This window comes from Lonchura striata, chromosome 2 (genome assembly GCF_050655825.1).
Source record: "Lonchura striata isolate lonStrDom1 chromosome 2, ASM5065582v1, whole genome shotgun sequence".
NCBI lineage: Eukaryota > Metazoa > Chordata > Aves > Passeriformes > Estrildidae > Lonchura > Lonchura striata.
In genome coordinates this window covers 13,940,027-13,964,958 of record NC_140704.1, presented here as the reverse complement: position 1 = coordinate 13,964,958, position 24,932 = coordinate 13,940,027, and the positions used below count along the sequence as shown (strand labels likewise).

Genomic DNA, 24,932 nt, shown 5'->3' with positions numbered 1-24,932 from the left:
GGATGTCCATATTCAGCCTCACATAACAAATAGACACAATGTCCTGTAGACCTCCTCTGAAAAGATGCTCAGGTAACACTGACAGGCATAATATGAAATCAGGACAGACTGTGCAGAACCTCTGAAATATGGTAGGCCTCTTACAAATGAAGAAGACCCATCAAGAACAAGGTCAAGAGCAGAAGAAAATTTATTTCTCCTCCTACTAGAGAGATATGTTTTTAAGAGATAGCTACCTTCAGATGAAAGTATGGAAGATTTTTAGATGGGATAAATACCTGACCGAGAAGAAATCTAAAACCACTTTTCAGAGTTCTTGAATGATTTGAGGTAGCTCTGCTCTCAGTATTGCCTCAGTGAAGAGAAGGTTTGAGTAGCTTAGGCAGAATGATGAAGGATATGACTGCTGAGTTGCCTGAAATGGCACTCCTGTGTTCTACCCAGAGAATATAAATTGACTGAAGATGGAATACTGAAATAAGAGGGTGAAATATGAAAAATATTATTAAACTATGCACACAAAAGGCGTGATGTTGCATGTGTCTACAAAGAAGGAAAGGAAGATGGTAATGCTTTTTGTCTTTTCTGGTGAGATAGCTGAGCTTTATTCAGTTCTCAGCTGTAGTTAACCTGATGTTTTGTGACTGAGGAACACGCATGAAAATAATTTTTTCCTCCTTTCTTAGTATCTCAAGGGATATTCTCAGGTACCGTGAATCTCAGGTGATTCATGTCTTTCTGCTGTAGACCTTAGTACATTAAAAGGCAATAAAACAAAAAAAATAGATTAAATATTAGGCAATTGTCTTCTCAAACAAGAGCTGTAAGAGAAAGAGCCCACGTAATGCTGTTGAACACATCCCATTTCAATGTGCACTACACAAGTGATAGAATACACCACAGTAAGAACAAGTTTTGTGTACAGAAGAGATCAGACCAAGTGACTAACAAGGTCTTCTCTGTAACTCTGTAGAAAATGGTTTCTGGAAGAATATCAACAGGCAGTTCTCACCAGCATACAGGTGTTAACCTTGGTGCCCTAGCCATGTTTCAGCCCAGGTAATTACATTTTACACTTAAATTCTCCTTCCATACTGTCCTGGCTTGTCTCCACTCTCTGGCCCTGATTTATGTGCAATTAAAGAGCAGCAGTGTGTCACTGCACAGGTGTCAGTGCAGGGAGTGGTGAGGGGATCAGCTGAGGGGTGAAGGTGTAGCAATATTAACTACAAGTCCCATTAAATGTTATGGAGTTCCTCAGGCTCCTTGCAAATATACTCTCTAAATGAAAGATAACCCTGCACCGACCACCCTATTCCCCACCTGTGCTTACAAGAAGGGCAGCTGATTTTTCTATTATTTTTTTCCTGTAGGTGAGAGGACAGCTGGCTCCCCTTTGTCCCTGCAAGCTCAGCAGGTAGCTTCCTCTCCCTAATCTCCATCTTGCAGTGCTCCTGATCTCCATAGGAGAGTTGATTCATTTCCCACTCTCCTCTGGTGTGGCCCTTCAGCTCCACAGGAGATCCAGTGTCTCCTGAGCCTCTATTCCTGCAATGCACTCACCATCTGCAAATTCTAGCCCAGAATGAACATAGCAAGCAGGACTTTCAGAAATGCTCGGAAGCCTCTGTTTCAGAATTCACTGCCAACACAGTATAATTTCTTTGGGAGTTATGATCTCTTTTTGTCCAGGAAATTGTACAGATGAGCTGCAGAACCTCAGTGTTAAAAGAGAAACACAGAAAATCCTTTAGCAAAAGAAAGGCTGTCAGAGCCACACGTCCCACACAGAAATCCTACCCTAGCAGAACTAAGTGTCTATAAAGAGCAATCCAACAACACATACAGCTCTGAGTCATTTTTAAGGGTACTTTAAGATGCATAATTTTTGGTGGAGCTGAATGCTGTAAACATAATACAAAACCTGTGAATTAAAGCACAAAAGGCAACTTCCTATGCAGCTTCCTTTATTTAAAGATGAACCAAGAGTTATATTGTGTTCTAAGACTTATTATTCAAGTTTTGAGAGTGCATTAGAGAAAAAAAATGCATGTTTTCAAAATAATTTGGGAGAAACAAGATGTAGTTAAGTATATTTAGAAATATGAAAATACAATAGGTAAAAAACCCAACATTGATGATCATTCAAGGAGAAGTTCAGTGATAACAATTCTTTTGTAAGGTAATCCTTGTTATTTTAAAATTTCTTTTGGTGCCTGTAAAATTTGAATCTCTTGCTTCGTATTCCAAATATTACATTAAGTGATTCATTACTTTTGTTTGGGGTTTTAAGTTTATTTTTTACACACACACCAGACTCCTCTCTGAGTCGCACAGCATTAGAATGAGAGAGAATGGACACAAACAGAAGCACAGGAAATTCTGATATAAAAAGCTTTTTCTCTTTGCCTTTGTTTTTCTAGCTAGCATGAAGCTGATCAAATATTAGAACAGGCACCCAGGGAGATAAATAAAATCTCCATCCTCAGAGATATTCAGGACACAACTGCAGCCCTGAGCAACTTGACCTGACCAAACCCACTCTGAGCAGGGGGTTGGACTAGATGACTTCTGGAGGTCACTTTCTCTGGAGCAGAGGAAATTTTAGAGATTTTCTAAATACAAAACATACAGACAGACATAAGCACATGCACATTAAAAATTTGTCACAGCTAAACACATCCTTGTATCTGCATTTCATTCTGCACATGGGCATGTGCTCTACTGAATGTGGACACACACATATGACACGATAAATAAAAGATAGAGGCATCTGAGCCATGAGAAGGAATAATAAAAACCTCTGGAGTGTGAGCTCCAATAAAGTAGGATTATTTCTGACACTGAATGGTAAGTTGGCTTTACCTATTTTCCTGCTAAATTCTGACATCTTGAGCTGCAGCAATTTTAACTACAGCAGAACAGCGCAACTAATGAAAGCTAATGAAATTCAGTCTGCATGAATTGTTAAGTGTGGCTTCACAGGACAAACACTTAGCTCTGGCCATCTAAGCAAGACGTAGAGGACGTTCCCGAAATTCTGATTAGACTGAATTGAGGGAAAGGGCCTCATGGAAGAAAATAAAAAGATGGCCCTTCTCTAATTCACTGTGCCTTCACAGAATCAGGTGCACCCACCCAGTGTGACACATTTCACAGCTAAGCTGAGCAAAGGAAAATGAAGACTGTGACGGATTTCCAACCGCTCACAGAAAAGGATCAGGATACAGCCCATGGCACCTGGACTGCTCCAACCTACTATGCTGAGTAACCAGCCCCTTGTTGTTCTAACAAGGCACCCAAATGGAAAGTTTTCCAGATAGATCTCTGCAGGGAAATCTTCCAAGAAGAAACAGGTTATGAAGCTCAACTTAAAATAGTAACAGAAATGCATCTGGGGACTAGAAATTACCAGCGTATGATAAGGTAGACAAAACTTAGATGAACAGCCCTGCTAAAGTGAAAGGAGCAATTTCTTTTAATTGTACATCCTTTCACAAAATGCCTTTGCATAAATTCCCATAATTGCTCTTCTCCATGATCCCCCAAAGATTTAGACAAAAAACATTACTTACAGCACTGTTTTAATACCAAGTCACTTCTAGATGAACTACAAAGGCTGAATGTAGTAACTGCATAATCTTAATAACTCTACCAACTCTTTTAAATTCCCTCTATCACATCTCTAATATTTTTGCCTCACTTGCCATATATAAAATCATACAAGTCCTCCATTTTCAATGTCTGTTTGAGAACTCTTATCAGATGTAGAGTTTGAAAAAAAGCACATGCTTGGAAAATTGTTTCCAGGGAAAATTGTTTCCAGAGAAAAGAAGCCTCTGTCTTAAGTACAGTTTTAAAAAAAGTTGGATCAATTAGCAATCTGTGAATGTTAGAAACATCTTAACAATGTCTCAAAGATGAAAGAGCATATCACAGAATGAGGAAAGGGGAAAAAATTAAATTATGTCTGGAGTCCTAATGAATCAAAGCCCAGAAGGTGGTCTCCGAATCAGCAGGTTTTGATGAAATATTAAGAAAAAATTATTATTGATGAAAAATGAATAAGCTCTTTTGATTTTAGCAACCTTTAAATCACACTTTGCTAATTAAAATAGCTTCAGCACAACCCTCCATTCCTTGATGGGCATTTAGCAATCCTAAAAACAGGTGGGTTAATTTGACATTTTAGCCAATATGCATAGAGTTTATCTTAAGCTGGCAGACAGAGCACAGTTTAAGATGGTGTACAAAATATTACACAGCTAAATCTTCTTTTTCTCCTTTTTGATTTTTTTTTCACACTATATCTACTAACACAATTACAAAGTAACCACAGGCAACTTCTGCTTGTTTTCTCTGCAGCACAGTAACATATACTACCACTGTTAATGAGCCATGAACTATGTCTTGGGAAATAAAAACCAATGCTGGTATTTTCTGTCTTCTTTGTTTGCCAGGTCAGAGCTCTTCCCATCCCAAAGATAAGTGGAAATGAAAAGTCTGAGGGATATTAGTTCTCATATCCCTTCAAGTCTAATTATAATTGGTTTTTTTAAATGTTGGGAGTAGAAATTATGTGTTGTCTTTTCATCCCAGTTTGCACTATGTTTGCTTTTAAATGGAAACCTCAGAATGAGCGAAGGCTGTATTAAACAATGAATTGTTGCACACAGAAGACGTTTTGTTACAAAAAGCAATGCAACTCAGGCATGCCATGCATTGTTACAAAACTATACACACAAATTAAAATGAAGCAAAATCTGCTACTCTGCTTTTTCTTTCATAAATTCAGTCTTATATGTTATATCACTGTCTAAACTCCGGGTAGATGAAATTACCTATCCATTACAAATATGTCATCTATTTACCATAATAACATTTGATATATCCATCATGTAAGAAATAGTGCTATGAATGCATTAAATTGAAAAGCTATTTAAATGCCACTAGTATTTTAAAGAATTTAAAAAAAAAATCATAGCAAGTAAGTCTGATTTTAGAAATAAGTCTGATGTTCTTCAGAAATACCTAATCATATAAAATAGGTCATGCAAGAAACCTTTCAATGTTTCACATCACAGTGTTTGAGCCTTAAGGAACAAGATTTCTAACACCTTATAAACCAATTCTTGAACAATGTATCATGAAGTACAAGGCTGCAGGAATATACACTGTTTTCTGAGTGATGAGTGGAAAAGCACTGTTTTTCAGCGTTCCAACCAAGAACAAACTGAAATGAGATCTTTCAGCAATTTCTCAGTTTCCAGGGTTGCCAGTGTGGTATGTTTCATTCAATGAGTTTACAATATGTTAAAAGGAATTAACCACTTCCCCCTGCAACCTATATGAAGTGATGCTATTTTCCTTCCTGAAGTTCACTGCAGAGGATTCCTCCCCACAATTAGACTCCACCACTTCCTCCAGTGACAAAGTACTTTGACCATAAGCAGGATGATTTGTAGGTCACATAAACAAACAAGACTGGCCATAAGGATAAACAATGTAGTTAAATATAGTTTGTCTCATCTGTGAAGGAGGTATCATTCATAAAAATAGAAAAGAAGGGAAACGCTTTCAAACCCTCCAACATACTGTTCATACATTAAACTACATTAAAGATCTAACTTCAAATTTCATATTTAATTTAAGAAAGTAAAAAGCCAAGATTTCATGGAAACACAGGACTCTCTCCAAGCTCTTCCTGTGCACCACTCTCCCATAACCAGACAAATCTAAAATGAAAAACCCCTAGCTCTTCAAATGCTTGGAAAGTAGGAGCCTGAATCCTCTACCAAAGAGGAACAGATGGGTTGACTGGAGGGACATAAAAGACAAAAACATCATAAATTTGTATTCTATTTAGAAAGGGCCACATTCAACAGCAACAACAAATTAAACTGATTAAATTATGGTGTTCAAGTGAGGCACAACATCAGTTTGCAATCCCAATTTTGGTTAGAAGGACTTGCAAAGAACAGATTTTAGCAGTTTACATCAGTAGGATCAAAACACTTGATTTAATGAATGGGAAAGCCTTTGCTTTTTCAGCTTTGTGTACTCAAATATTCCCCATAATTTTCTCAGGATGAAGAATTTCAAGTTGCATTGATGGCATTAGTGGGAAAAAAAGATGTGCACGTTATGCACACAGCTGGGTTTTTGGACTGCAATCTCAAGCCATACAATAACCATTTGATGCCTGAGACATGGCCTTTTCTAGCTTTTGCATCATGGTTTTTCATACTGGGATATATAATTATAGTTTTCTTTTTCCTTTTCTTTCTTTAAATTAAATATAAACTTCTACCATCTGAAAAAAAGTAAGGGTATTTCTCTTTTTAAATCCAAGCAAAAGAACACCCAACCGATTTATATCTGTGTGCAAATTGTACTAATACAACAAGAAAAAATACTACGCATTATTTAGTTACAACGTATTTAAATTATTAATATATTGTATTGAAGTGACAGGTTTTGACCCCCCCCCCCTTCTATAAACAGTCTCTCAACTGCACTTAAAGGAATTGAAAATCACCCAGCTATGCAGACACTGCCAGCTGCAGCCTCCCAGAGCAGGGGCACCAAGGGCACGTTTGGGTGGGCCCCTCTTCACCTCCTGGTCCTGTAACCCAGAGAGGGAAGTTCACCTCCCTTTATCTCTCTGTGCATCTGCCCACTGCAACCATTTGTAGAGGTACTAACCCCAGCTGCTTTTGTGAAAACAAACAAATAGCTGTCACACTTCAGATTGCACGGCAAGCCAGCCAGAGGAGAGGGGAAGAGAAACCACCGGGGTTTCAGCAAGGCTGTGGCTGTGGTAAATGGAGAGAGACATGGTTCTCACAACAGTATCAGTGCTTGGTATCTATTCACAGAGAGACCAGGACTTCCAAGTAATTAAAATGGGAGGCCTGAATAGAGTTCACTGTAAGGCTGCCACTTATTCCACCAAAGCGGTAACCTAAACAGGAGAATGCAGTTGCATACTTTCACAATAGGGAGCCTACATAAATCCTCATGAATTTATATTAAAACTTGTCTTATATTCTATCAAGATGGAAGAACAAAAGAAAACAACCAAGCTAAGATAATAAAATGCCAATGCTAATAGTGTCTATTGGGTTCTAAATATAAGGGTCTATGAGAGACCAAGCTAATTTTTAGGCAGTCCTGGGGGCAAGGATTACTGGCTTATAGGATGAAGGGTAGAGAAACAAAAAACCCCAATGTGTTAGTGCTAAAGTGAAATTAAACCCCATGAAGAGTCTCACAGAGGCTCTAACTAATCCTTCTCTGGGTTATAACAGACAGAGGAGGAAAAATACCACAATGACTTCCAAGTATTATTTTCAGTTTTACACATTACAGAACTGCAAATAATTCATTAACCCAGTGCTCTCCAGGCAGGTTGCCTTGGAGAGTGTGATTATTCCATAATGGCATATGTACCTTTTCCTAGGCCAGGAAAGTCTTTCCAGAAGTCAGATTCCCACAGGAATGAAGCTTTGTAATGCCACAAAAGAGTGACACTGACTGGAAGGTAAGGATTAAAAACCTGTGACTATTAATTTCTGAAACATTACTGATTACTTACAGAGTTTGCAAAACAAAAAGGTCCCTGCTCCAAAATGCTTGCAACTTATGTATTCTCAACATATTCACCTGCAGGAGTGGTACCTTCCCCTGTAGCATGGTATCTGCAGGGCTCTGATGGCAGAGGGTGATAAACAGGGAAGAACATGGGATCCAGGAGATAGGAAAACATTTCCCAATCAGCAAAGAGAAGTAAACAGAGGTAGGAGGGAAGAGTTTACTCATAATCTTATTCAATATAGGTTGTTAGCCCTCTGCACAGCTCTGCAGCTTTTAAATGTCACTGGATAGATAGTTTGCCATGTTGTGGCCTTTCCCTTCATGAAAGTGCTCTTCAAGTCAACTTCCAGAACCACCAAAAAAATCTCTTCACCTGAGAAACATCCTAGCATTTACAGGATGCATCACCCTAAGTAATAACTCCTATCCCTGTATCTGGTGGGCCTGGCAGTAAGTTCAAATTCCTACGCATAAATGATCCCACAGAATTAAGAATACTCCTGTGACTGACACTACTAATAAAGAAGTTTAATACAGCTGCACAAGAGCCAGCTTTTTTAACAAATATTTATCCAAGCACAGCAATATAGTATTTCATAGCTTTCATGACCCATTCTGCTATTGCTAAGAATTATTTTATATATACTAGAAAGACAGGGTGTGCTTATTTCACTTTTTACATATTCTTTTATTATATCAGAGTGTTTCTAAGCAGTTTCCAGGTTTCATTACTCTCATGCCAATTTAAGCGCAAAGATATTACAGAGAGAATCAAAGTTAACAACTTAATAAAATATTCTCCCTTTCTTTTTGGAAAAGCAGCAAGGAAAGTATGTGACCCGACCTGAAAAAAAAACAATCTTGCCTCTTTGCACTGAGCAGATGACAGTTAAAGGAAGTGGGGTTATTTTCAGTTTCCAGATATTCCTTTGACATGATTCCACTTCTGATATAAAATAAAGCAGTTCATAAAGGTCTCCCTTCTAAAATAAAGGTTTTTTCTTTTAATGGCAAAATGCATGCAAAAAGCATATGATTATGGTATTTATGTTTCCATTAAAATGTCCTCAGCAAGCTGGAGGAGTCTAACCTACTATTTTCAAGCTATTTAGATTTACAGCAGCACAGTGCCTATTTTATTTCAATTTTATTTCAGGACAATGCACTCTTGGTGGGAAATGATTAAAGAGTGACAGCCATTAGGAGTTGTCTTTTTCCATCGTGCTCAGCTACAGATGTCAGGTGATTGCCATAAAGCCCCACTGTATGGCATCCTTGTCATCTACATGAAAAGCAGTATTGATCAGACGTTCAGCTTCTCTTCTGTGTAATGCAAAACGTACTAGAGACATTTTTCAGCTAAGCTGAAAGCCTTATTCTCAAGCACTATGTTCTTGAGACACCTCTTTCCCGAATAGTAAAATAAACATAGATTATACATTCCACCTCTGCTTCACTCCATCAATGCCTAACACAGAAGTGAAAAACTTCTTAGCAGCCTGTCTTTATTTGCTGTCAGAGCACTGGATGGAGCTGATGTCACAAGGGCAACTTATGTATATGGAGCTAGGCTGATCATCAATCTCTTCCAACATGTTTGTTTATTTGTTTATTTATTTATTTATTTATTTATTTATTTATTGCTGGAGCTTCCTTTCTTCTGAGCAATTAACTCCTCTGTTAAGAAAGACTATCTGCTTTGATTCTCTAGGATATAGAACAGAAAATACTTTTCTTTAGTGTTCCATCTGTAACTGATATAATCACGGAAAAACCAAACCAACCAAGCAACACTTTCCCCTCTAAACCCCACCAATATCCATTAATGATTGAACTCTGATGCAATACACATCTGCATTAAAGTAGTTCTAAACCAGTTTCAAGTCCTGTAAGGATATATTTGAGTAGCATTTACTATTTACAGACTGGGGTTTTTTAATAGCCATTGCTGTAAATTGGGTAAAACATTGTCACACACATCTAGCTATGCATGTCTCCAATGAGTGAGTTAATATCTTTTTCTCCTTTGCTGTATTTTGACATTATATCTTTGACTTTCTATTTAGAGAAATGCAAAGACAAAATTTAAGGAACAACCATGTGTTTTCTACCATTTTTGTATTATCTACACTGATGAGCAGTTTACATACTTGTCCTTTGCTATTCATTATTTGCCATGATACAGTTAAACTTACAACAGTTGGTGGTATGTGTTGATGAAAGTGATAGAGAAGTTGAGGGAATATTAAAGGAAAACAAACCCTGACAAGGCCTCACACACAGCCAAAGTAATTCTCTTGCAAGTTACAAAAAAAATTGTCATAAGTGTTCAGCCATGGTATGAAAACTATTATGGGACATTTTATTATAATCTCCTTCGTAACAGACTTTTAAATAACCTTTTGGACATACTTAAATGTCAAATTTTGTTTGGCACTAAGCACCAAACTTCAATAGAAATAACATTTCCCATATAAACAATGCTGCTTTTAATATGAACGTGCTAAAGATTTGAGACAGCCTGGCCATTACCGGCTCCCAGCAGTTCAGCACAAGGGTAAGACACTGAGTATTTTCCATTTCCCTTTCCATCCACAAAGGCTAGAAGCAACTGTATCTACTTGGGTAACCTCTGAAACATCCAGAAGAAAGGAAAGGATGGGAGGGAGAAGAAGTAAAACACTGAAAATAACACTCACCACGGGTGAACACTCATGTACACAATATTTTAAGGATGCAGAACTGCAACCAACTATTTCTCATCAAATTTCTTGTAGCTTTATCAGAATAAATCAGACTGCAGAGAAGAGAGATGGAGAAGAGCCTTGAGCAGAGGCACTTGGATGCTTGGTGTCAAAAGGGGCATCACAGGTGATGCTAAGTTAAAGAGGAAGGTCTCACTTCTGGAAAGAGATAGCAAGAGGCAGCAATGCACATGGGGTGAGGAGATGGGTATTCTACAGACAAGGAGACAAAAAGAGTTAACAAGCACCTCAGGTCCACAGGGTTATAACTGATTCTTAGAAAAATGCTCAAATGATGCTTTCTTAATATATTTAAGATAACTCTGTAAAAGACAGAGCAGCCTTTGGGAAGGTACCTCAGCCATAATCCAGGCTCTCACACTGAACATTACAAAGGACAAGCTCCCAGACATCCTCACACACCTCAAGGATGACTGAAAGCTGCTCCCTCACAGCTGTTACACCTCCTCCATGCCCAACCAGGTGATCTTAAAGATTTCTCCCAATTCAAACCATTGTTATATGATTCTGTGATACACTGTCTCATCACTAGGCTCAAAGTACAGACTCAGCTTCTGGGAGAGGTAATTCTGAGCCTAAGATTGTGCACATCATTGCAAGATTCCCCAGAAGGTCTCCTGGAAGCAGGGGGGATTCACCATCTCCACAGCCGACTTGTTGACAAAGATGTGAGGAGAGAGAGGAAAGAAAACCTTATACACCAGTTCTTCATGCCTCAAACCGCTGAACAGTATTTTAGAGTACACTTATAACAAATAATAATATTTTTACATCTGAATTAAATGTTTCTTTCTTGTCAAAGGTGGCCCTCTTTATCACAGGACTCGGGTTGGCCTTTCATGCCCCATTTCTGGTACCCTACTTGCATTTTATCCCTTTGCTCAGGCCCATTGTGTGTGCTGGGTCTTTCCTTTTGTCACAGCATGATCCAGCTGTGAGAGACAGGACCCTCCATGCTCCAGGAGCAGCTTGAATGTACAAAACTACTGCACTGCTCTTCAGTCCTACCCACCTGATTAACATCAGATTCCACTGGTACTCCATTATCTTCCACTTTACTCACTCTCTCCTGGCTCTTTTATCAGCCACCACACAGAGTTAACTGGGTCACGCAGGTCTCCTATTTTGCTGTGCCAGGTTTGTATCAAAGAACTTTTTTTTTTGTTGATGTGACATTGATGCCATTCAACTCCAGCATGAAACACTGCCTTTGGTCGAACAAAAACAGCCATGAGAGTCACCACGTGGCAGACATATCCAACCAAGCTATCTTGATTTCCAAAGGCACAAAAGTGCTGAAATGTCAGGCACCTGGGTATACCAGTCAATATAAGGCTAAGGAATACAAAATTCCAAGGACACAGATGCTGTCATCTTTTAACATTATTTTGCTTCCTTCACTGAAATAACGTACATACATTCACAATATATAAATTATTTACTATGGAAAGTAGACCTTTTACACAATTCAAAGGAACAGTTGATTGAGAAAATAAAAAGGCAGCTGTGCAACTGATTTTTAGTAAAAATGTACGCATTCCACAATGCAGCTGAGATTTTCTTATTTGTCATATTAGAGGATGTATGTTTTCAATATTATTTAAAGAAACATTCCAAAATAAATCAAGTCAGGGTCAAATACAATACTCTCAGTCTTCAAAGAGTTTTAGATATTTAGTTGAAATATAAATTACTCCATTACCACCTAAAACAGAATATGGAAGGCGAATGCCACTGCTCATGTAGAAGCTAAACAGATATCAAACACTGCACAAAAAGACATTGCTTTGCTGATTTTACTGAAAATTCAGTATTTTTCTGCTGGAAAGAATGAGGTAGAAAACAAAATTAATGGCTTTACTATTAACTAAATAAATAACTTCCCAATGAGTGAACAATATTGCTTGCACTAGGATTTTAGTGTTAACTTTTGTAATGCTGACAAAATGCAGAAATACAAGTTTACAATAGTGAGCCAAGCAAACAGGTATTTTCACTGTTAAAGCACAAATAAACCCTGTGAATTCTGCCTTTGCCTTTCACTATTTTTACTTTATGTTAGTATACATTCCTGTTTTAGCTTCAGGTTTTCAAATTAACTCAGAACTCCATCAACAGAAACCAGCATTTTGCCCAGTTTCAGCATAAAAACAAGCAAGACAGTTTAGAAAATGTAACTGCAGAAAGAGTACAAATCATAAGCTACAACCCAACGAGTAACTCGTGAGTGAAGCTTAGAATTTGCTCACTTGGTCCATACTTAACCAAAAATTTCAACCTGATAGATTGCTGTTCAGGACCACAGTAGGACTAGAATTCACATAAGCTTTAACACATTTTTCCTATAACAACAGTAACATTTTAGAGATTTTGTAACAGCTGTAAATAGATTGGAAATGTTGTGTTCCACAAACATACCTTTTAGAGCTTTGAGAAATAAACCTGATTACGTTGAAAATTTGAACTTAATTCTAATGATATCCAACAGTATCTGAAGAAGAAGAAATGTAGTTGCTCTGCAGAAAACAACTTTCCTATCCCATTCTGTAACAGGTTTATTTGAGTGACTTCAATACTCTTCTACATAAAAGCTTTAAAAAGCCATTAATAAAAATGTAGCCCTGTCTTTCCAACCGATGTGGACAACCCTCTCCCATGACAAAAGCAAGACAAGGGCAGATTTTGAGAGGGTGTATTGATTGATGTGTGGCACCTACCTGTCTACAGGTGAAGACTTTGAATTCCGTGGCTTCTTCACTTGGGCGTACAAGGCTTCCACCGTCTGCCCGTCCCTGGGGCTCTGCGGCCGGGCGCTCAGCGTTACTGTGCCACTGCTGGGAGAGTCATAGGCGGCGATCCCAGCGTACATTGGATCCGCATCGCAGCCGAACGTCCGGTTAAAATCCTGGATCTCTGCATAGTCACGTTCCCGAGCTTGCCTCTCTCGAAATTCTCGAGTTTTCGCTTGGATTCTGAAAAATCAAAAGGAGGCTGAAACTGATGGATGTCTCCCCTGAGAAATTTGAATGCAGCAGTTTGCAGACACTTTAGGTAGCCTATCTCAATGGAAACCAGTGAAGATTTCCAGTTTCGGTTTTCCATGAGGTCTCAAGTTTATCTTGGACATTGCAGCCTAGATTGAAACAATGCTAACAATCAACATTTAGGGAGTACATCTGATTATCCACTGTCTTTTCCTTCATTATTAGCTAAATAAGAACTAGCCATAGCTGCTGGTAAACAGTTAATCTATAGTGTCATGCTTCTTATGTTGCCTGTGCTATTACCTAGTCTGACACCATTCATGTTACATTGTACTCCATCAAAACTTACCAGATTTAATGGTTCTAATGCATATATTTAGAGAGGAATTTTAATGTACTTTCTTAGCTTAATACTACAAAAATATTTTTTTTCAGAATTTAAAAACTGTGTAGGGATAGGATACATGGACATATTTATGTTTGCATGCATGCAGTAAACAGCAGAAGCAGATTTTTTGTATTATTCCTTTGAGATATGCATGCTTTTTAAAATATAAACAAACAATCTGGCATCTCTCAAAAGCAGGCTGCATCTTCTCAGAAAGTAAAAACATGTGCCTTGTGTTAAAGTTACAAATGAAAGGTGATGCTGGGCAGGGTTTATATCTATGTGCACTAATTTAGCTGTATGATAAAAACTGATATATAAACAGATGACATTTAGGAATCTGACAAGCATAAATTGAGCAGAAGTCATATTTTCAAAAGCACATAAAGCTATTACAAAATTTGATCTGGGCTTCCAAGTCTCTTTGGTATTTTATAAAATTTGATGTATTGCACACACATATGCACAGCGAACTGACCACACCCCCCCTTTACACTGTCACCCCAGACCAGTTTAATGCTCTGCCATCACTGCAAAATGAAGCTGTCTCCTCCCTTCCATTAGTAAAATGTGCTCCGTTTTCATCTAATACAGCTATCGCTGCAGTGTGACAGCATCTATCCATGCAGACTACAGCTCTATGAATCTCTGCTGTGTGCCTTTTCCAAAGACATAATCTTTGCCAACTTTCAGCAAGAGTAGCCTATTCAAAGCCTCTGTCTCTTTTGAAAGCAAACCTTGACTCTTCTGAAAATAGAAGAGCCTTTAAAGTTAGGTAACTTTGACATTCTTGGAAATTTTAAAATGGCCCCTTCAAGATTAGACTTGCAAAAACAAAAAGGGATACAAAAAGGGTGGGATTCAGGGGATTCAGACTACAGATAGACATGAAATCCTAGTGCCAGCAGCAGGTGAGCTCAGAGCAGCCACATGTGCAGGCTCCCCTCATGGTGGCCAGGAGCTGTTGGCAGCAGACTCCAGAGTCAGGAACCATCCATGTGTCAGAGAATGAAAGAAGTAACTTTAGAGACACTCTTGATGCTCCTGAGGTCTTCCTTGGGAGCTTGGACACCCAGCCTTGATTGCTCACACATAAGCAGCTCTGGCCACCTGCCATCCCCAGGTAATCCTGATGGACTTGTGGCCACAGGGCAAGGACTCCCCCAGGTCATGCTGAAGTCCCAGAGCCTGTGACAGCCCAAATGACACAAGTCATCTGTGGTCAAGCATGTGAATCCAGCCCTGAGCTGGTATGTGATGATCAGAAATGTCTCATCCTCAGACTGAGTCCCAGGCAAACTGTTCCTTTACACTGACAAAGATCACCAAAAGAAAAAAAAAAAAAAAAAAAAAAAAAAAAAAAAAAAAAGAGAATACAGGGATGGCATGGATACACAGACATTCTTTCTCCCACAAATCCTGAAAGTATTGACTATAGATTGTAATTTGGGATACATCAAATTGACTGAATTACCTTCAACACACAGAGCCACCTACACTGATGGTTCAATGATCCATTTACATGCCTCATATTCAGTCACAATGAAAATAAAAAAAAAGTTCATTTTAAATAACATATCTTTTTAATATTGCAAATATTAAAATTATTTTCTTTGGTTGCTTTTTATTTTAATAGGGAAAAATGGAAGTGAAAACCATAACACTATAGACTAAACTATAAAATCATAACTACATAGTCAGCTGAGATAATTTTCCTCTACAATTTCAGCAACATTAGATTTGAATTGGTCTTTGTTTAATTTACAGTGGAGAGGGAATCAAATTTAAATGCAAAATTAATTTCAAACTTAAACAGGGTTTTTGCAGGTATATTTTAAAATAAAAAACATATATTTTACTGTTCTCCAATACCCCAAAGCTGTTAATTCAGAAGTGTTACAGCCTTAATAATTTGGAAGGTATGAGGAGGTATGCTTTTCCTCCTGTGTAGAAGGAAAAGCAGGTCTGAGAATCACCTGTTCATGTTGATTCCTCTCACTGTAGATTACCTCCCAATTTGTAGTCCAGTACTAATTACCCTGTGAAGAAATGTAATTATCTACTGATATTTGTCCTCTGAATGGGAGAAGCAAAGGAAATCAGAAATTTCTTAGACAATGATAGCTTTAATTTTCTTTAAATGGATAATTTGTCATCACATACAGGAACACCATCTGACACCAATTTGAAGGAAACAAATCCATGTATTTTAGACAACCAAAATTTCAGTGCATGAAATAAGACAGTGTAACAATAATGTGGCACACATTAATTTAATCAGAAGAAAACATTGTTACCTGAAGTGCTTATAAAACAGAATTACCTAGTGGTTACAGGTGATATCTGCCTTTGTTACACAAACTGTTATGGGAGAGGGCAGTGACCTTTTGTGACTTTTGACCATGAAGATCACATCACTCCCCACAGGTGCAGACATGAGTGTTCCCTGTGTCATGTGAACCACCATTTCTCCTGTCTCTGCTTATTGGCTCTTTAATAGTTTGGATGCTGAGACATTTGCAGCCAGAGCATTCAGGTTTTTCCATGCATGGCTCCATGAGGGATACTTATTCCAATTCAAGTGGGAAAGAACTGATTGATGAGGTGTTATGCAAGTAATTATATTCACATCCATTAGGACAATTTTTAGAGTATTTTCTACAATTGCTAATAAAATGTATTAATACACTTACATAGTATTAAAAATGGGAGTCTAAACACATTAATCTTCCAGTTAACTATAAACAAAGTGCCCAGTAACTGTTTGCAATAACATTTAACAAAGGATAACACTAAAATTAAAGGTATAAGGTGTCCAACTAAACTGAAATCCAAAATATTCAGATTTTTTTCTTTTAATTATTCTTTTGTGCTTTACATTTAAATCAGTGTGAAAATGCTACCACTTTCACATGACAAAAGTATAGGTATTTCAATTCCTAAACTTATTTCTGAGTATTGTTGAAAATATGTTTGGGTTTGCCTTTTCAAGGATATACCACATTTCAACTTTATGTCTTTTGGCTTGAAGGAACCAAATGACTAGGTAAAAATATGTAGGCATATTCTTGAAAAGAATAAGAGCTCTCAACTGAATACTGCACTATCCCTTTTGAATTTTAATAGCTTTTAACTCTGAATATATTTTTATATAAGGACTTGAACTTAATGTAATGCTATATTTTATGCTGGCCCCTCTGTGTACCCATGTGTGTATATGCTTGATGTGCCCTAAATCATTTGTGAGCACATACCATATCAAGTATGTATATAGGAAATGCCTGTTGTGGGCAAAATTAAAATGGTTATGTAAACACACTGGGCAGCACAGATGAGAACCTAAAATTCACTCTCTGCTTCAGCCCTAAACAGCAACACCCCCGCTAATGAAATCCAATATCTGGAGAAGTGTTGGACCACAGTGCTTTGGTTTCGTAATGTGGATAAGTGTATTAAGCTGTCTTCACTGAATTGTATTCCTTCATGACACGGCACAATAAAAACACACGTTTGAGATTTCAGATCAGCTAATTTTCAGGATTTATAGCTGTCCTAGGATTTTGTAGTGCTTTGATAACAATAATAATAATACTAATGCTTAACATTGACATAATTCTTTTCATTGTTGAAGAGTTTTTGCAGAAACTGCTAATCAGTTTTTCAGTATTTAAACTGAACTTTTAAAAATACAAAAGCTATCCCAAGAAGTTTCTAAACCCTTCCTGCTGAAGTGTTAACACAGAAAATGTCAACAATGCACTGTCATACTTTTGAGATTCAAATTATAATGTTCAGTAAAAACTATCCTCATGCATTTGTGTGCCATTCAATTCAAAAGCTAATGATAACTGCCTCAAATGACAATATTGTTAGCTGCAGAACTTCCTATAATTGTTAGAAGAGCTTTTCATTGCAAGCTAATCCAGTAATGACAGACATACCCATTGTACAGCAATTCCTATGCACATGAAATGGTGGTCGCAAAAAGAAGGTGGAAGCTTTTGCATGGCTGCCCCCAGGAAACAGCAGCTACCTTTTTCCCCTTCTTATAAACTGTGAGTAATATTCAGCTTTCAGATGAAGGTAACTACCATTTTAGACACCTAAATTTAGGTATCAAGGTACGTTATGAAATCCCAGGAGAGCTGGTCAAGATTCAGTCACATCAGGCAGCTGCTGCATGGTCCAGCACACAGTTCAGTTAACATCTGTAACATGGACATTTTAAGGTAAAGCCAAACCCTTCTCCAGGCTCTACCAACTGTGTTGAGTAGCTCTTCCTTGACCACAAAGGGCATTTAGTCATGTAATTCATATGTGGGTACTAAGTAATCGTATTAATGTGGGATTCAATTCCGCCCTGAGCTAAATGTTTACTGCAGTTCTCTGAACAATACTTCAACTTTTTTCAGCAACAGAAAAGTCAAATCCATGGAGCTGGATGAGCTGTTGCTGGTAAAAGTGAGTAAGCAAAGCTGTCAAAATAAATCAACCCTAATTTCATCTAAAGTTAAGAGTAAAATATAAATATATCCCAAATCCTCTGGGACCTTCAGTCTCCTTTGTCTGGATTTTTTCATATTAGTAACTTAGGTCCTTGCAAAAACATCATTACTTAATTGATGAACATAGCATGGGAAAGATATTCATGGCTAGTACATTCCATTTGCCATTGCAATGGCAGCAATGTCTTCCCCTAAGAGCAGAAAAAAAGTTGGCTGCTGTTTCTGGTGCACAATTGCTTGGTCAATTCAATTAATCCTCCTGCTGCTGCCAGGATTCAGCTATTGCCCAAGTGATAATCCACACCCTCGTCTTTTCCACCGAGACTCACTCATTTACAAAATCAGTATTGAACGCTTGCAGTTCCACATATGTGAGATGGCTGACAATGTTTATTAAGGATAGAAGCAGCATTGTGTAAGGACAGAAGCTTAATGACAAGCTATTCACGGCTGCCAGTTCTCAGTTCTTCCACCATCAGACTGGCATGCGCTGGGATGATGGATTGGAAACAGAGTAAAACAACAACACGTTTATAAAGACAGTCAGCTTGTTCAAGTTAGTCCAGAGGGATGAACACATTCAGTCCAATTTTTGCCAGATATCGTTTCTAATAAAGAGGTCAGAAAGTGCATTGGCCAGCAGCCAGATCTTGTCAGATCTGTCCCCTCCTTCTTTGCTAGTGAAAAATACCTTGCAGGCACAGCACGCCAGGTCTCACTGTTCCTCCCCCAACCTTCTCAACTGCCTTCAGGGCTTTAATGGCCCTTTTTCTAATTTTTGGCAATCAAGTCAATATGGGAGTTTGTCCTCTCCTCTATTTTTCTTTGACCTTTGTCTGAAGCCAAGCAGAATTTTTCTGACAACTACCCTTCTAATGAGGGTACCTTGATTATAGGCATTACTGTGATTTCACTCTGAAACAGCATATGACACTTAGCTTTTCTTGCCATGATTAGAGCTAGTCAGTTATCACAGTTATAACCATCCCTCAGCAGAGCCATCTGCTTTCCTGGGAAAATCATTCTGAAGGATCACTGTGCACAATGGATAATCCTGGCCACCAACCGCCACAGCTTCGAAATAAGAAAGACACTCTTCCTCATTTCCCTCCATTTCATTCAAAAATTAAGCATATTTTTTTAAAAGTCAGAAAATACTGCTATGTAAATATAATTTTTAAATTGAAAGGCTAGAGACCCAACTTTTTCAAGTCATTAAAAGAAAAATATTAAGAGTTCTGCCTTATCTGCTATAGATATACATGTGTGGCCAGTTGACTGAAATACGACCATCCTCTGACCTCAGACACATGAGGAAACACATGCAAAATGTAGTCAGTTTGCACAAGCATACAGGGACAAAATCAGAAAGGCCAAGGCATAATGTGAAATAAAAGTAGCAGGGAGCTTTAAAGATGACAATAAATCATTGAGTAATTGCATTAGCAGTAAAAGGAAGAGCAAAGAAAAGGTTGCTCCCCTGCGTGGTAGTGAGGGAAGGATATTGACAGATGATGCTGAGGAAACCTAGGGCTTAATGGTTTTTCCCTTTGCATCTGTCTTCACTGAAATGGTTGACTGCAAGCAGATGACCAGCAAAACTGACTACCACCAATAACAAAAATATTTTCAATATACCAGCAAAAAAAAAGTAGCTAGAAACTGGTTAAGGTAGTTGAAGTTCATATGACACACACAACTGTCTGAGGCAGCCTCAGACTTCTTCAGCAACTAAGAGAACTTGTTGAGGATAGATAAAATACTAAAAAAACTAGGAAAAGTCAAACATACCTCAGAGAAGGAGGAGAATTAAAGATTCGTGAGTTTAACGTCAATCCCTTCTTAAGTAAACTACTGGTAAACACAGAAGAGATAATGGGACAAGCAGTAGCCACCTAGAGTTATCAAGAACAGATGTGGGTAAGTCAGTCAGATTCCCTTCTAAAACACGGGAAATGGCCTTGTGAACAGAGCAGAAACAGTCCCAGGCTAGGAAAAACAGCTATGGGATGGATGCAATAGGTTGAACAAGGCTGTTCCTACAGAGTATCTAGAGAATAGATTCACAGTCACAAGAATGGACAGATTGAGATATTCTCTATGGGGATCACTCTGAATTTACTAGGGGTTTTTAATTATTAATTAGGACACTATTGAATGTGCAGAAAACCCAAATGAAGGAACTCTGGAGGAAAGGATTAAAATTTCAAACGTGTTTGAAATACAGACTACAAAAATAGAATTAACTTAAATAACAGCAACTAGAAGGTAATTTACATAGTTCAAATAAATAAACAATCAATTAAAAGTAAAGAAAAAATCTGTTGAGTTGCTTTTTCAAGAATGGATCTGGAAGTTCCACTAGGTAACATATATGAGTCAGCAACATCAAGCTATTTGGGGAAGAAAAAGACAGAGTGGGGACATAATAGTCTACAAACAGCAGAGAAAAAGAATAATGTGTTAGGTATTTAAGTGAAGCAAGAATAATTAAGATACTGTGAGCAGGGCAACTTCCTAAAGAAAAGGTAGTGTAAAAGACTGCCATAGGAAGCTGTAGAGTTTATTGTAAACTAAGGAAAACAAAAAAAAAAAACCAAAAATACAAAGAAACAACAACAACAAAAAAAAACCAACAACAAACATAAAAAACCAGGATGAAACAAACATCTTGCAGGAAAGGCATACCCTGCAGATACTACCTTGAAAAAGTGATATGGTCTCTCTTAAAGATCTATAATTCTGCCCTGACATTGAAATTTTACATATATATAATTCACAGAATCACAGAAACAGCTGAGAAATATAAAAAGGACTACATTTTTTTTTTATTTAAAAAGGCTGCCCATCATCTCTAAATTAAAGAAATGTATCTACATAATCAGACAGTCTTAATTTTCTTTCTCCTTCAACAATCACAGCCTATCTGCCAATTAGAATATATGATAGTACTTACTGTCTCTCTGAAGATCCCCCCTCCTCAAATCAGAAGAGATGCATGAGAATTTCAAAAACGTTTAATGAGCTACAACCCAGGAGGGCTGCAGTTACAAAAGAAAAAAAGGTGAAGGATAAAGGTGATAAGGTGATTACTTTAAGTGCCCTAATATATTAAGGAGAGAACATTATGCTCATTTTTATAAGGAGTTATATTAAAGAAGGCTATTAAAGAACACAGCAAAATACAAATGAAGATGTAAAGAATGAAAAAATGCAGGAGAGAAAGTAAATATTATGCATATGAGCAGGTGAAGTGCAAACACCAATTTGAAATCAAGTGACATTGATGAAACTAAAGGAGACATTAAAATTATTACCTCTAACCTTGTGGAATCTCTCATATATTTCACCCCCATTCTTCCTTATCACCTGACCTTCTTGATTAACCCTTTGTCTTTACAAAGTGAAGACATGTCCGTGTCAGCAGATTTGTCAGTATCTCAAACCTGTTTTCTTGTTGCAGTACACAAGTGAAAATCCTTGCTTACTTTGGGTTAAAAAATCTGCAAATTATCTTACTTACACTTCAATGGAGCTTTCAGCCTACTTTGCAGTTAACAGTCTGCCACATTTTAGGGTAGAGGGTTTGCCTGCTGTGCTTTTTTTGAAGAATATGTTTCAACCAAAGGAGAATGTTGCAGGTACACAGGCAGTATAGGTCCTCCTGTATCCAAAACAAACACTACCTCCACTGAAATTTTCTGTCCTTATTTCCATGTTTGATCCAAGGATCAGCGACCCCAGCAGTGGAGGATCACCCAAATGAGCAAATGAGACTGCTACCCTGCTGGGAACCACGTTGCATCAAAGAACATCATTGCTGTCTGAAAGTAAAATGGAAATTAGTTTTTCTTTTGCATAACAAAACTGGCCAGAAAGGCTGATATTTACACCTATGACAACAAGTCCCTCATCATTAGATTATCTTAGCTCTAATCTTTAATTTAGCTCTTCTGCTGGACTGAAGTAGAAAGGAAGAGATCATGATATTCAACTATTGCTGAAACACAAGCTCTGCTTTCCTCCCTCCTCACTTTAAGAACTTTGGTTTCCCCCTTCATGTAGACTTGCTTGGACCATTTCTTCCCGTACATTTTTTTTCCCCCAACTGGAGAACAATTTCAGAAAGCAGCACTGGTGAATAACATCTGAATTCTGCAGTTAGATGTGTAAGGAGAAGATGTTCCTGTGTGTGCAAGAAGCAAATGCCGTAGGCATACCACATTTCAATTGGTACCATGCATCACACCATGAATCAAACCAGTCATTCCTAGATACTGCAGGCAGCAACTGGAGGTCAAACTCTCATCAGTTGGTTGAGCTGAGCCTATCCACCAGTCATGCTCCTCTAGCTGAAGTCTAGTAGCAAAAGTGGGCACAAAATTCTGCTGCTAGCTCTATTTCAGGTCCACTGTTCTGTGTTTCTAGAGTATTACATATAAAATAGCCTAGTCTGGAAGTTGGAAAATGAAACAGTATGAAGTGACAAAAAAAAAAAGCAATGAAAAACCTCACAACAAAGCAAAGATTATGTGAATCTCATACACTGAAGATGAAAGAAAAGGTAAAGGGAAAAAAAAGCCAAACCAATAAAGAATGTAGCTTGAAAGTCAGTATCTTAGCTCAAGACCCTCAAATTCACACCTACAACACCTCTGAGGATTCACTTCTAAAACCTTACTGGGTCACAGTACTGAGAACACAAATCTCTAGCATGGCCAGAAACAGAGCCAGCTGTCTCGTAACTCATAGAAATTTTCTTCTGGTAACTGGTTACAAAATAAAGTTTGTAGTTGTGGTGTGGAGGGAGGATGGATCTGCCTGTTACAAATGCATCATTAGGTGTCCTTCTGGCTAATCAAATATTTGCTGCTGTTTTTAAGAATTAGAAAAAAGAGTAGGATTAGTGCCTTGTTTTACTGTCAGAGTCCTGTAGTGCAGTGTGGAAAACCTGATAGGTTTTGAGTTCTGCTCAATTCAGCAAGAATAAGTTCAGTAAGTCAGTAACTATAGTATAGCTATTTTAATTCTCAAATAAGTCTTTGCCACAGTAACTCTGCCACTTAAGGAGAATTCACATGATATCAGAGGACATGCTGCTGCCTTAGCCTAAAGTTCTTGGCATTCTAAAGTGAAACATTTTAGTGCTCTTACTTTGAACTGATATGTCTAAGAGAGTACTGAATGTGTATGATCTACAAGACACCTTAAACTAATTTATAACACAGAATATTATAAAGACCACCTAAATTATGTTTTTTCAATATATTGCAAGAGACTTTGCTAGATCTTGCCCAGTGCAATGTGTTGAATTACTACAGAAAAATAATAAGAGAAAATATGCTTTTAGCATGATGTCTTAAAATCTCTATAATTACAACATGTAGCTAGGGAATATGTAGTGTTTTGTTTGAAAAACTACTCCAGTAACTATTATTCTAAAAAGGCTTCAATTTGCATAGCTCCCAAAGTCAGTATTTTTATGAAGTGGAACTGGCCTGAAATGCTTTTCCAAAGCTCAATATTTGAATGTTTCACTTCTGTGTTCTCTTCCAAAAACTGTTGCCATTGATTTTTTTTTTTTCATATCCTGCACCTTTATCCATTATGTAAAAAACCAATGCCAAAAACAATGCTACAAATGACCATGAAACTGAAGACAAGCAGATCCCATCACAAAATAAGTGAGAATGAGAACCATATTGCTCTGATTTTCTGATCACTGAGGAATTTTTCCTCTCCTCTGTTATGGGATGGGAAGAAGGTGAACATTTTAACAGAAAACTTTACAAATTACTTATATTCTGAATTTTTGTAGTAATAATAATTTTAGAAGAAAGAGTTTTTCTGAAAGCTGTTAAGTGGCATCAAAATACAGCAGCAATAAAAGTAAAGCCAAATCTCTGAGTTATTTCAAAAACACAGATAACTCTTAGACATTGTAAGAAACAAAAATCCTTTTCTTATCACAGTATGTTGTCTTTTTTCCATAAAGTAAGATGAAACTGCTCGATGAAAATATTTTGCTTAAGGGGGAAAAAAGTTGGGGTTTTCCAATAAAAATATTATGGTCTCTCTGGGAAATCTGGAAAGACACCAAGAGTATCCTGCTGTTCAGCCCCCTACTCCATCTGATACTTTAACAGTTCCAGATGGCCTTTACTACAGGATGACCTTCCCTCTATTCTTTTATTATGACCTTTGGGTCACAAATTATCTATAGGATGCTGCTGTCATTCTGTAAGACACTGCTGTACTCTTTCATCTAAAGAATAAAGATGCTTAACATTAAAACTCATCTTTGTTAGGCTGACCTTCCAATGATGATCAAACCAGACAGTTATTCCAATCAATGTCACTGCTGCAGAAAATATGTTTCATTTTTTGCAACACTGACATTAAGAAACTAAGGCACGGTTTTAAATCAAATCACTTTTGCAATTCTACTTGGTTATACAGCATAGCATGTTATACTGATCTAAAATATCAAAAATATTGCTGCAACAGTTTTGATGAGTTACATTGATTAGCAGGATGTGGTGGGTTTGTTTTTGGTAAATTACTGATGTGGTTTTCATCCCAATGTCATTGATAGGAGGTAATAAAACTCTATGTAGGTTTTATTAATTATTTGTCTTTCTCTGTCATCACTAACAGAACACATTGAACTTACATAGGAAAGTATAATAAATAG

The 24,932-nt window shown here is 37.5% G+C and overlaps 1 protein-coding gene across 23 annotated transcripts in view; it reads right to left on the bottom strand.

Moving 5' to 3' along the window:
• PARD3 (par-3 family cell polarity regulator) overlaps positions 1-24,932 on the bottom strand; it is a 441,179-nt gene that overhangs the window by 85,195 nt on the left and 331,052 nt on the right. For 22 of the 23 annotated variants that reach the window (XM_021542937.3, XM_085564036.1, XM_085564095.1 and 19 more), the window contains one exon: positions 13,079-13,333. In XM_021542937.3, coding sequence (XP_021398612.2) covers positions 13,079-13,333 — 255 coding nt within the window. Of the gene's footprint in view, positions 1-13,078; positions 13,334-24,932 lie in introns of those variants that run through there. The other variant, XM_085564172.1, reaches the window with a different exon arrangement.